This window comes from Myotis myotis, unplaced genomic scaffold (assembly GCF_014108235.1).
Source record: "Myotis myotis isolate mMyoMyo1 unplaced genomic scaffold, mMyoMyo1.p scaffold_m19_p_10, whole genome shotgun sequence".
Taxonomy (NCBI): Eukaryota; Metazoa; Chordata; class Mammalia; order Chiroptera; family Vespertilionidae; genus Myotis; species Myotis myotis.
In genome coordinates this window covers 31,434,281-31,448,220 of record NW_023416314.1, presented here as the reverse complement: position 1 = coordinate 31,448,220, position 13,940 = coordinate 31,434,281, and the positions used below count along the sequence as shown (strand labels likewise).

Below are 13,940 nucleotides of genomic sequence, written 5' to 3'. Positions count from 1 at the left end.
TGAGTGAAAAAGCTGAAGGATCTAGTACAGATTGGTAGTCACAAAATAGTTACAGGAATGTTAAGCACAGCATAAGGAATATAGTCAATAATACTGTAATAACTATGTACGGGTCAGGTGGACACTAGAAATATCAGGGGTATTATTTGGTAAAATATATGACTGTCTACCTCCACACTGTACACCTGAAACTAATACAAAATAATAATGAATGTAATTGAAAAATAAAATTTAAAAAGTTTTGTAGCAAAAAAAACCACAACAACAACAACAACCAAGGTAACAGTAACAACAAACCCTGTGGCAAAACAATAAAGATGGGAAAAAAAACAGGGTGAGAGGGGAATCAAGCCGAGTGATGCCCTTGGAGGGCAGGTAATTTTAATTTCTGTATTCTCAGCTGCTAGTCCATTTTCATACATTTGAGCCATACTTTTACAATAAATAGTGAATGGAAGAATGCACGTTAAGCAATAGGCTTGGAGAAAAAGATCTGGACTAAACGGTTGAAAGTAAATATTTTACCGTGAAAGGAATCTTGGATTTGAAGTCAGAAAACCTGAAGCAATCTTTTGACTAATGACCTGCATTTTTACACTGGCTCTACCACTTACCTGCTGTTTGGCCTGAGCAAAAGACTGGCACCTTCAATCTCCTCACCTGTAAAATAGGGATAGCACCTACCTTACCAAATTAGTGTGAGAATTAAGTACCAAGCGAGCGATTTTCAAAGGGCCGGGCACTAGTAAGCACTCAATGATACCGGCTGCAGCTGCTAACTTCTTCGCTAGGTCTTTTTCCATATTTGTGAGAAGTAAGGGTTAAGAAGAGCTTTTCTTCAACATTCCCAACCTGCACTGAAAAAAATTACACTTGGTTTGCCAAGGACGAAAGGCCCCGCCCGGCACGCGCCACACAGGTCACCTACGCAGACGGCAGTCCTGGGGCCTCCACCCGAGCGCGGGGCCCGGAGGCCGCGGACCACGCCAGCCGTTACAGAGCCGGGGCCAGATCAGGCTGGGCGTGGGCCCGAGCGGAACTTCACCGAAAACGGGTCTCTGCCACCATCCGATTCGTCTGCAGGCCAAGCCTTGCAAAGGGTGAAGGGAAGGAAGCCGGAAGTGACGCCAAGCCGCAAGGAACCGGAAATGACCCTCGCATGCCGGAAGCCGGAAGTTTATTCGTTTCCAAGGCGACGTCTCCTTCACCGCTCCGACCCGGCGGCCGGAGTCGGGACGCTGGAACGCTCCTTTGAGGAGAGGGTCCCCGTCGACGGCGGCCGCCACCTTAGCGACTCGCGGGGGGACACAGCCAGGGACGGCGGCCGCCGCGCCGGCCCTCTCGTGTGGAGGACAGACGGCCGACCCAGTCACCGCGGCGGCCAGCTTGAGGAAAGAGGGAGTGAAGACCAGGAGTTTTGTCTCAGCGAAGACACGGAAACAATCGGCGAAGAGGACGACGGCCACTGCAGCGTCTCTCCGGGACGAGTGAGAGAGGACGGGGGCCTCTCCAGAAGGGACCCGAGAAGGGTCCTTGAAGACCTGGGCCGCCGCCGCGGTGGTTCCCCTGAGACAGTCAGGGGAGACGGTGGCCACGGTCATAGCAGCTCGTGGGAGAGTGTGAGGGGAGACCGCGGCTTTCCTAGCACCGACGCCGGTCTCCGTCAGGTCGGCGGCGCCCAGAGCAGTGACTCTAGGGGAGCCGTCGGAGAAGCCGGAACCAGCGACTTCGGGGAGAGGGGCAGCGACGAGCTCCACCGCCGCCTCAGCGGCTCTTGGGGAGGAGGGAGCGTGGATGACGGCCCCAGCTTCAGTAGTTCCTCGGAAGGAGTGAGTGACGACCGCGACTACGCGGCCAGCGACTCCTCCGGGGTGAGCAGCGGCCGAGGCTACAACCACCGCCTCAGGGGCTTCTGGGAGAGAGAGAGTGCGGACGGAGGGCCCCGCGGCGGGGGCTCCTGGGAGAGGGCCGGGGAGGACCGCGGCCCCGGGCCCGGCGAGGACGAAGACGGCCGCTGCAGGGGCTCTTGGGGGACAGCGAGTGAAGACCGCCGCAGCAGCAGGGGCCAGGATTCGCCTCCCCCTCGGCGCCCGTGGGATCGCACCATGCCCGGGGTGCCCCCTTCGGGCCCCTCCGCTTCCTTCACGGAGTCGGCAACCCCGTGTGAGTCCGGTTAATTGCCTTCGACGACCCTCGTCGCTGCCGCGCGCCCTCTCGCACTTCTGCCCGCATCAGCCTTGCCTTTTCTGGCCGTTCCCTTTCTCCGCTGTCACTCCTCTTTCCGCCTAAGTGACCTGTTTTCAGTAGGTCCCAGACCCAGACCTTCCTCATTTTAGCTTTACTCCATTTCTTTCCCTCTGCACATTCCCGAAACTTCTCGCCCAGGGATGTCCGCGCTTGTTAAATCTTATAAACCCTTTTAAGTTCTTACTTGATTTCTCTGAAGCATTTGACCCTGTGGAGATGACATTAGACTGACCTGGTTTTCTTCTTCCCACTCTGCTGACTCTCCCTTTTCTTGGCTGACTTTTCTTCCATCCTCTCCTTAAATGTTGCTTCTCTCTCTCCCTCCCGCCCCCCAGTGCCATCGCTGGCGCTTTATGTTATGTACAATGACTTCAGCCCTACTGAGGACTTCCAAATCTGTGTTATTCATTCAACCATCCAGTAAATATTTATTGAGTGCCGAATATGTGCTCTGTCTTAAGGATATTAAGGCAGGCATATTCCTTACCTTCTACTGGGGAAGATAAATACTGAGCAAATAATGACTAGTGTGATGAATATTATAAAGAAGAGTAGAGTGCCATTGGTTCCAGTTTACGGGCATCAGAAAAACCTACCTAACGCTGGGCACATCTACTACTGAGATCTGAACTCCAGATTTCTCCTCTGAGCTGCAGACTCATGTAGAAGTCCCTTCTGGAACTCTTCTGGGGCACCTTAAAATCCACATGTCTGCAGTGTAATTTTGGCCCTGGCTGGGTGATTCAGTTAGTTGGAGCGTCATCCTCTACACCAAGCATGTCAAACTCAACGGCTAACAAGGTTTAAGTTTATGTGGGCTGCAAAAAAACAAACGCTTCAATTTTCATAGAAACATATGTTCATTTTGATACTGAATACAAAGGACTGAACTAAATGAGTAATCGTTAACAAAGTAATAGGACATTTTAATAAAAATATTTTTTCTTGAACATTAACTTATCAGACACTGAATAACTGCACAAATTAATAAGCGTAACGTAAATAAACCTATTTCTTGTTCTCCGAAAGTGAAATATTTCCTGTTGCGCACACCAAACAAGTCAGTCCAAGACTAATGACATGGCAAATGGTTGCTAAAAATATTCACTGCTAGTATTCGTGGAGAGGAATGGCGTGCCTGCATGTAAGGCACGTAAGGGAAATGAATGCAATGATTATAGTAATCATTCATTAGTTCGTTATTAATAATCTATGTGTATGAAAGGCTGATATGCAAAGTGTCCCTGCAGGAGTTCCACCGGGAGCCTGGGAGTTCTATCGCTCGCTATGACATGCGCTGACCACCAGGAGGCAGAGCGAAGGAAGGCCCCTGCTGGCAGCTGGAAGGCCCCTATTGGCCCTGATCACCTACCGCCTAGGGACCCTACCCATGCATGAATTTCATGCACCAGGCCTCTAGTTATGTATAACAGGATATTGTAAATATTAAGTTACAAAATTTTTACTAAAACGTTTCTTATATACCGATATATTGGCTGGGCTGCAAAAATATTTGTTGTGGGCCCCATGCGGCCCGGGGGCCGCGAGTTTGACATGCTTGCTCTACACCAAAAGGTTGCTGGTTTGATTCCTTATCAGGACACTAGCTAGGTTTTGGTTTTGATCCCTGGTCTGGGCGTGTATGGGAGGCAACTGATTGATGTTTCTTTCTCTCTCTCTCACCACCCTTCGTCTCTTTCTAAAATCAATAAAAACATATCCTTGGGTAAAGATTTAAAAAAAAATAGCCCTAGCCTGTTTGGCTCAGTGGATTGAGTGTCGGCCTGCATACTGAAGGGTCCCTGGTTTGATTTTGGTCAAGGGCACATGCCCAGGTTGCGGGCTCCATCCCCAGTAGGAGGCGTGCAGGAGGCAGCTGATCAGTAATTCTTATCATTGATGTTTCTCCCTCTCCCTCTCTGAAGTCAATAAAAATATGTTTTAAAAATTCAAAAATAAAATAATTTTGTATCCACATGTCCTCTCTGTCCTCCAGTGTTTACTGTCTCAATTGTGCCACACCACTCAGAGAACTAAGCCAGACTCCTTGAAGTTATCCCAATACTCTTTCCTTATTTTGCCCACTATTACATCTAAATTCAGTTCAACCTGTTTTTATAGTATTTTTTGAATATTCTGTTTCCAAAGCCATTCTCTGGGTTGAGGATCTCAATCTTTCTGCTGTAGATACCATAGCTATTTTCTTACATAGTCTCCCTGAATCTCTAATGTTGCATTTTTGCTCCCCAATGAATTCCCCTCACCTGCAGCCAGTCCCATAAATCCAGCATTACAAATCTGATCATTATTAGTCTTCTGTTTAAAATCCCTCAATGATTCCCCATTTAAGTGCTTCTAGTTGTTCATGGCTCCAGTGGCTTCTGCTCTAGGTGAGCTGAGCTTAACTGTGTTTCTCTGTATCTGCCCATCTTTCCAGATTCAGGGTGGTAGTTTGCCGAGACCTCAGTTCTCTGATCAGTCTAAGAAAAGTTACTGGTTTTCAGTTTGTTTTCTCCTGTGTATAAGGGAATGATACTTCCATGCTTTTTAGACATTAGAACTGAAATGGAAGTCTGATTAAGAAGATGTTAATCATACACATCTTTGTATTAAATTATTTGGAAAGTCAAAGTGATTTTGTGCTTTCTTTTGTCTTATTGCTTTAGTCTTCTTCTATTTTTTGGCATTGTAATACATTTTAAGCAATTTGATTTTTCAGTAGGCGCCAGGAAGAAGGTGCATTTTAGTAGCATACATGATGCAGTACGCGCTGGAGATGTAAAGCAGCTTTCAGAAATAGTAGAACGTGGGGTCAGCATTAATGAAGTTGATATTCTCCATAAATTTACCCCTTTACATTGGGCAGCACATTCTGGAAGTTTGGAGGTAAGCTAAATAAAACTGGGATAAGTTTACAACTGCTAGCTCTTTTATAAATTTAGCAGACAGGACTGAGGCATTGCAAATAATTTCTTTTTAAATTCAATTTATCATTAGGTGTTTTGTTTACTTAACAATGGCTTTATAACAAATTATCCCAAAACTTGGTGGCATAAAATAACCATTTATTTATGCTCAGGACTGAGCAAGGAGTTTGGCTCTCAGACACAGCTTGCCTCTGCTCCATGGTGTCTGGGGCTTCAGCTACAGATTGGAAAGCTGGGGTTGGGTCCTTCTGAAGGCTTGTTCACACAGCTATCTGGTATATGCTGGCTCTGGGTACCTTAGTTTTTCTTTGTGGGCCTATCTGTGAAGATTCTCCACCTTGCTAGTTAGTACTTCCTCACAGTGTGGTAGCTGGGTTCCAAAGGAAAGCATAAAGGGTAACTTAAAGAGGATAACAGAATGAATACCTCGTTCTCTTAAATCTTAATGTTTTTTGCTATAGTTGCTTCAGATTTTTAGAAAACAAATGGAATATTATAGATACATTTGAAATCCCTGAGCACCCCTCCAGGCACTATTTCTCTCCTTCCAAATCCAGAGACAACTATTACCCTGAATTTGGTGTTTATTATTCCTATCTATATTTTATGCTGTTATTGCATATGATTATATCATTGCTCTAAATGACATATTTTATATAAATGATATAACTAACATTCTGCAGCTTGATACATGTGATTAGATATATGTATGCTAGTTTATTTCTTTCAGCCATATTGTAATAGTCTATTCTTAGACTAATACGAGAATTTATTCATTTTTCCGCTGATGGATATTTAGTTGGTTTCAATTTTTAGCTAGTACAAGCATTCTTAGTGAATTTTTTAATGCAAAACTCCTTATTCTTGGACTAGATACAAAGCCAACTAAAATTTTTCTCATGATTCAAGGTTGTGTATGGAGAGCTTATTTTAACTACTACATTTCCCCAGCCTGTGGGCTGCAGTGGGTCTATTCACTATGCAGACTTTCCCCCCTGCTACACAGGCAGAGACTGCTTTCTATGAATATGGCTTCTTTGTGTGATTTCTTGTTTGTTTGGGCTTCTCTGCTTCTTGGAACCAAATCTGGTTTGGAGAATCTTTCTCCACCAGGCTGTGTGCCTCACTTGAATTGTTGTAAACAAGGATTTCCCTTTGGCCTTTTAGTGAATTCCTCTCAGCTGGCAGAAATGTGCCTTGATGGCTCTTTCTGCACATACAGCCCTGGGTGGGGATTTTTTCTTCTGTTTCCTCCCACAGCCCTCTTTGATCTATAATTTGGCAGCTTTCCCATCTGTTTTTGTGGTTTGAGTTTCAGATGTCTTCTACTTTCATCAAAGATGGGGTTTTCTCCCTGTTTTTCTTTCTTTTTTTTGGATAACTTTGAAGAGATGAAATACTGATTTTACTCTGCCATATTCCAATAGAATAGGACTTCTTGATATACCTTTATTTAATCTATTTCCTGGTATCCTTTCAGCTTCTCTGATTGCTCTCACTTAGGCTTCTTTGGTTAACCTACCCTACCTAAAATATAAAGATAGGTATTTCTATGATTCTGCCTTCTCTCTCCAGGCAGTTTTTTAGACTTCATTGGCTTTATCATCTATATGCATAAAAGCCTAAGCGACTGAACAACCCGTTGACTGGTCTCTATGATGTGCATTGACCACCGGGGGCAGACGCTCAATGCAGGAGCTGTCCCCCTGGTGGTCAGTGTGCTCCCACAGCAGGAGCGCTGCCCAGTGGCGTGAGCCTCTCCTGCTTTCCTGGCAGCGCTACCAAGTGGCGGCAGCCGCAGGCACAGTGGGGTCGGGATGAGCAGGAGCAGCGGTGCCCAGCCCGGGCTCAGGCTCCTCCCTGGCACCTGCCGCTGAGCACACTACTACATCCCCAAGGGGTCCCGGATTGCGAGAGGGCGCAGGCCAGGCTGAGGGACCCCACTGGTGTACGAATCCATGCACCAGGCCTCCAGTGTCTACATAAAATGCATGGTTTTGCTTCCTCTCCTTAATCCCAGTTTGTATATTGTGCCTGATCAACAGCTCATGCCTATCTGACTAGCATTTCAAATTTAGTTGCTATAAAACTAAGCTGTTATTCTTTTCTATCCCTTTCTTAGTTTTTTCTCAATTTCTTTTTCACCACCTTAAGTATTTGTTTAATAACAACCTCAGGAAAAAACCCCACAGAACTAATATAAAAATATTGTCAGTTGGTGCTCATTGTAATATACAATACAAAGAAATTAATTTCCTCAGAAATCTGAGAAGCACCAAATGTGACCTGTTTTGAAAAGTTTGCTTGAGTTGTCTCAATTTTTTACAGAAGCAGTACACATCGACATTTGTGTAGTTGAAGGTGCCCTACATGGTGCACATTGATGCAGTAGGAACTGGTCACTAGGTCCTTTGATTCTATTCCATCTTTGTCTTTTGAATTTGTACTCTTCATCCTCATAGCCACTGCCTTAAATCTAATAGATTTTCTTGATTTTTGTCTTGTCTATCTCTAGTTCATATTCTGTATACAAAGTTACCACTCTAAAAACTAAAATCTGATATTACTTAACTCCTACCTATAGGATAAAGTTCAGACTAATTAATACAGTAGACATATTTCCAATCTCATCTCCCAACATATTTGGACATTTTGAAACTAGACATTTTAGATTATATATTGTGGCAACTCTGGAGTCTGATCCTACTCCTTCACCCCTACCCAGGCATGGTTGTTCCTGTGTGTTTATTTACTCGCCTAAAGTAATTTTGTGGAGTCTGTTTTCCTAACAGTGTGTGGCCACTGCTCAGTTGTTCCCTCTTTTAATTCTTGTTTTTATTTTTCAGCCTGGCTTCCTAGGGTTCACCCATGGGCCTGCATAGTTTAGTGGTCAGCCAGTGACTTATGAGAGCATGTGCTTAAATACCGTAAGGATTTAATCTTTTACTGATGGGTCTGTGTGGAGATTGTTTTCAAAATTCAAGCAGCTTACAAGCCAGCCCTAACATCTTTTTAAAAAAATATGTTTGCAAGGAAGGCCTCATGTTTAGCCAGGGATATCTTGTCAACTTAGTCCCTCTTCAGTCTTATCTGGGTCTGAGCAGCCTTGTACATGCACACAGCCTTTTAGATCACAAGGGATAAATGGAATCTTAGTAAGGACCACTTTGGCCATCTCATTTTTTGGAATTTCCCATTAATTTTCTGGGTAGTCTTTAGTTTTGTGCATGCCCCAACCAGTATCATGGCTTTAGGCTAGCTCTGATGTTGGCTTTCTTGGATTGTTCTGAGGAGCAGAATTGTTTTTGACAATGTGTCTGGGCGTGGAATTTTATGTGTTCAGCTCCTAATAAAGTCAACCCCTCCAGCAGAGCAGTGGAGCTGTCCACCTAGTAGATCTCGGCACCATGCAGCAGGGACAGGCGAAGCTGTAGTTTCAGTCTCCTGTTCTTACTGAGATTCAGTAGATTTTCTCATATATATGCTTCTCATTTTATTATATGCCTTTGGTCAATTTCTAGTCTTTAAATTGTTGTTTTTGACAACTTTGTCTAGTTTTATCATTGCTTCTCAGGGAGGATTTGCCAAGCTCCTTATTTACCCATTTCTGAATTCCTGCTTATTTTTCCATTGATTTTTGATAAGGGTGAACATGTAATCTAATGGAGAACAGATATTAATTTCATTAAATGGTGCTGGCATAATTGAACATTCATATGTAAAAAGAACAAACCTTGACTCATACCTGGCCCATATAGAAAAATGTACTCAAAGCAGATTATAGGCAAATTTGAAACTTAATCTTATAAAACTTCTAGAAGAAAGCATAGGAAAAAATCTCTGCAAATCATGTATCTGAACTTGTAACCAGAATAAGAGACTCACAACTCTAGTAAAAAAAGAAAAAAAACAAAACACAACAACTAAAAAACAGCAAATAACTTCAATAGACACTCAAAGATAATATAGATGGCAGTTGAATACATGAAAAGATATTCATCATCATTAGACATTAAGGAAATACAAATTAAAACCACCAAAAAATGCCACTACACTCATATTAGAATGACAAAAAAACAAACAAACAAACAAAAACAACCCCCCACAGATAACTCAAGAAATGACAGTATAAAGTATTGGCAAGGATATGTAATAAATGGAACTCTCATACATTGCTGGCAGAAGTATAAAATGATACAGCCACTTTGGAAAACAGTTTGGCAGTTTCTTATAAAGTTGAATATACTTATCTGTGTTCTAGCAATCTCGCTTCCACATACTAGTATTTACCTAGAACAATTAAAAAAACCTGTACATGAATGTTTATAATGGTTTTATTCCAGTATCTAAACAGTGTTAGTACATAGTAGTGTACACACAAATATTTGTTGAATAAATGAATTATTTACAGTGATTATTAGTGAAGTTGAACTTTTAAAAAAATATATTACTGGCCACTAATCTCTGTGACAGGCAAATGATACCTATTGGTAAGCTTTCAACAAATGATAGGGCTGTGATTCCAATGATAGTCAATTTTTTACAAAAGAAACTTCTTGAAGGTAGAGTCTACAAACTTGAACATATAATGACAGTAATACATCTTAAATGAAGATGCATTTGATTCCCACCACCCCCCTTTTTATATAAACCTCTTTTTAGAGAATATCATCAGAATAACAAAGTTTGCCTTGATACAGAAGTTTCTCGATCCATTCAAAATCTATGAAAAAACAACAAAACAAAAAATAAAATCTATGGCAGAGGTTGCAAACTAGTAGTCCTTAAGCGAATTTGGCTCACACATATGTTTTTTGTTTGGCTTGTACAGTATTGGTCAAACATAAGATTTGGATCAGCACTTTAGTCACAGCAACAACTGGCTGGAATTGAGTGGCATCTGCACCTTATTGACAAGGAATGGCATCTCCAGTTTGTCACAATCCCTACTGCTATTGTTTACCCAACAGTAAGGCCTGATGTTGGTGTCCTGTCATTGTGCTTGTGCTTACACCTGGCTCCCTCATTCACTTATGATGTTTCTCAGGCTGCAGTACTTCTGGATGACAGACTAAATTTCAAAGACATAAAAATGTTTAAAACATCTATCTTATCACTTATTAACATGGTTATTTTCTTAACTTAGTGTCTTCATTGGCTCCTCTGGCATGGAGCTGATATTAAACAAGCAACTATGAGAGGCTGGACAGCAGCTCACATAGCTGCAATCAGGGGTCAGGATGCTTGTATGCAGGTAATAATTTTGTTTATTTTTAAAAATTCAATAAGTTTACTTTAGCATAGTTTGTTAAGCTGTTGCTTTTATTCTAATAATTTGATCCTATAGATTTACTTCTAAATAAGAACTTACTGGATTCCATGTCTTAGATATTTTGGTATCAACTATCCACTTAAGCAAATGATATATGAGAAGAGGCCCTTTTATCTTCAAAGTAGTTGATTATCTGTCTAGATTGTTTTAAGGGATGTCACATTCATGCACAGATTATCTCCTTTATAGCTTTCCATGCCTAAAATTCCTTATTTAATGTGTTTCCTAGCCAGAATAGCACATTAATATGTGACAGCTACTCTAATTTATTAATAATTTATTAGAGTAGCCGGATTTAATCAGTGTACAAGAGACTGGAATTTGGAGAAATACAAAATCATATAAGCAAACACTTCTTGCCTATAAGAAACCTGAGACTCTGTTTGGAATGATAGGAGCTCTGCTCAGTGCATTACAAAGCAATACAAAGCACATTTTATGATTAAGGTTTTAATAAAAAGTACAGATGAGAAGAATTATAGAACTTAGCTGGAGTTAGAGAAAGTATAACTGGAGGAAATGCAATTTCAGCTAAGCCTAAGCCTAAAGGAATGGGTTGATTTTAAAGAGGTAAGTAGTAAAGAAGCATTATTGGTAGGGAATATGTCAGGAGCAAATAAAAATAATGATGATCATTTATTGAACATTTTTAATGTGTCAAATCAGTCTCCTATGCATCACCTCATTTAATACAATACTCTTATGAGTTCCACTTTTTATAGATTAGGAAACAGATTCAGAAAGTTAAGTACCTTGCTAAATAAGTGACAGAGCCATTACAAAGAATATAAAGACTTATTTACATAGGGAATTAGGGCTGCCTTGACTGTCCTTCTCTTTCTCAAGGTGACCTCTCCCTTCTCAGAGCAGGTGTGATGCCTTTTTTGTACTATACTGTTTAGTGCTTGCTTATCAAGGACAGCTTTGTATAGTTGATTATCTTTGTCTCTCCACAGCCCTAATTCCCTATGTTAATAAGTCTTTATATTCTTTGTAATGACTTTTAAAACATAGTAAGCACTCAATATATGGTTTGTGATGATCATTAACTAGTTTGTTAATGTGAATCAGACAAGATCATGATGGTTATTCTACCTAAAACTTTTTTTTTTAAAAAATACATTTTTATTGATTTCAGAGAGGAAGGGTGAAGAAGAGATAGAAACATCAATGATGAGAGATAATCATTTGATGGGCTGCTTCCTACATGCCTCGTACTGGGGATTGAGTCCAAAACCCGGGCATATGCCCTTGACTGGAATTGAACCCGGGACCGTCAGTCCGCAGCCCTGATGCTCTATCCACTGAGCCAAACCAACTAGGACACTAGTAATTTTTTAAAGCAATTACTCTGTACGTTAAATAGGGAGATGTACTTGTATCTGATGTAACCCATATACAGAAACTGGGCCAATTGTAAATTCAGATAGAATCTTCTCAGATGTAGTTAGAACTTTGATTTGGAGCTTAGAACTAGTTACTTTAATAATGAAATCCTTTTATTCTATCCAAAACCAAGTTAATAAAAGATTCTGTTTTGAAAAAGTGGAAGTTTAAATTTCAGTTTTACTAGCTTAACATTGAAGTATTTAACTTAGTGGTTATGGATCAGTGCTCATGAAAAGTGCGCTTTATAAATTGTATGTCCATGCTCAAATCAGATTGTGAAATCAGGTATTATAAATATCTCCTGGGCAGTGTTAAAAAGGATCCCAAACATTTTGTTTGGATTAGCTAAGAACTTCTCACACTTTGCCCGTGGCACATATGTAAGAACATAGCAATTACGTAGGTCCGTGGTCGGCAAACTGTGGCTCGTGAGCCACATGTGGCTCTTTGGCCCCTTGAGTGTAGCTCTTACACAAAATACCACATGCGGGCACGCGTACGGTGCGATTGAAACTTCGTGGCCCATGTGCAGAAGTCGGTTTTCGGCCTGGGCGAGTCTATTTTGAAGAAGTACTGTTGATATTTGGCTCTGTTGACTAAAGAGTTTGCCGACCACTGACTAGGTTAATAAATTGCTTGCCTTTAAATAATCTGCAACTACATTTATGATTTAACATAAACTCATTCTTATTTCTCCATTTTTAGGCTCTTATAATCAATGGAGCAAATTTGGCAACTAAAGATGATCGTGGTTGCACTCCTTTACATCTTGCTGCGACACATGGACATTCTTTCACTTTACAAATAATGCTCCGGAGTGGAGTGGTGAGGGATTCCTGTTAGTATGTGAGGATGTATAACCATATAAATGAAATAGCATTTGGTAGCCCAGTTATCTCTTCCTGACTTTTTAAATATCCTTTATGACTTTAGGGAAGTAATTTGATCTCTCTCTTTAGCTTTTCCATCTTTAAGCATAGGAGTAATAATTTAGATAATCTTCAAAAAACCCCAAAACACCCAGTTAGTAGTGTAAACTATTTCAGAGGCTATGGGGTTCTTCATATCAACTCAGAGTTTAACTGGGAAGATTCTGAAGCTTCTAAACATATGTTAACCAATGATTGTAAGTCTTTCTGAATTTCTGTGTATAACTCTTATTTCATACTAGTGGCCTGGTGCACGGATTTGTGCACATTGAAAGGAAGTTAATTAGAAGACATATTTTAATATCGCTATTTGCCCTTTCTCTATAATAGAAGTGTCAGAGATGAAAGAAAATTAGTAAATTGTATATGAAAATACATTAATAAATTGATTAATAATAATAACATGATATAAAAACAACAAAGACATTATAAAACAACAAAAACATATAAAAACAATATTGAGGAGAAACCAAGATGGCGGCATAGGTTAACGCCGGAGATCGCTGCCTCAAACAACCACTTCAGAGATATAACTAAAGGACAGAACGGACATCACCCAGAACCACGGGAAGGCTGGCTGAGTGGAAATTGTACAACTAGGAGGAAAGAGAATATCATACCCAGACTCAGAGGAGGCGCAGTGCTGAAGTGAAATACTCAGGTGCGGAGTGTGCGCGCGGAGCGGGCTGGCGGCGGAGGGCGCGGTTGTTGTTTTCAATCGGGAGGGAGTTTCAGACTCTGAGCTCCAGATCCGGGCGAGTCTCTGGGGACCGAGACTCAAACGGGAGAAACGGGGCTGTCTGGCTTCGGTCGGAACTCGAAGGCAGCTTTCTCTCCGAGGCTTGCAGCCATTGCTGGGGCTCTGAGAGGCAGAGCCCCTGGGGAAGGAACTGAGAGTCGCCATAACTGCTTGTTCCGCCCGCCCTGTAGATCCCCGGGGACCCGCCCCGCCCAAGCCCTGCACAGAACCATTTGCCGGATAGCCTCAGGCAAACGCTAGATTAGCATCGCCCTAGAGATCCAGCACAGAAGCCCTCCCACTACAGACACAGCAGACTCTCATAGCCAGTTAGCCTGGAGGTCAAATCACCCCGATATTGCCGACATCAATCAAGG

The 13,940-nt window shown here is 41.9% G+C and overlaps 1 protein-coding gene across 5 annotated transcripts in view; it reads left to right on the top strand.

The window, feature by feature from the left end:
• The first annotated feature begins 1,006 nt into the window (after positions 1-1,006).
• ANKRD42 (ankyrin repeat domain 42) overlaps positions 1,007-13,940 on the top strand; it is a 57,068-nt gene continuing 44,134 nt past the window's right edge. For 4 of the 5 annotated variants that reach the window (XM_036324829.1, XM_036324827.1, XM_036324825.1 and 1 more), the window contains exons 1-4: positions 1,007-2,163; positions 4,967-5,133; positions 10,321-10,428; positions 12,601-12,720. In XM_036324829.1, coding sequence (XP_036180722.1) covers positions 1,149-2,163; positions 4,967-5,133; positions 10,321-10,428; positions 12,601-12,720 — 1,410 coding nt within the window. In that variant the 5' untranslated portion in view covers positions 1,007-1,148. The remainder of the gene's footprint in view (positions 2,164-4,966; positions 5,134-10,320; positions 10,429-12,600; positions 12,721-13,940) is intronic. The other variant, XM_036324826.1, reaches the window with a different exon arrangement.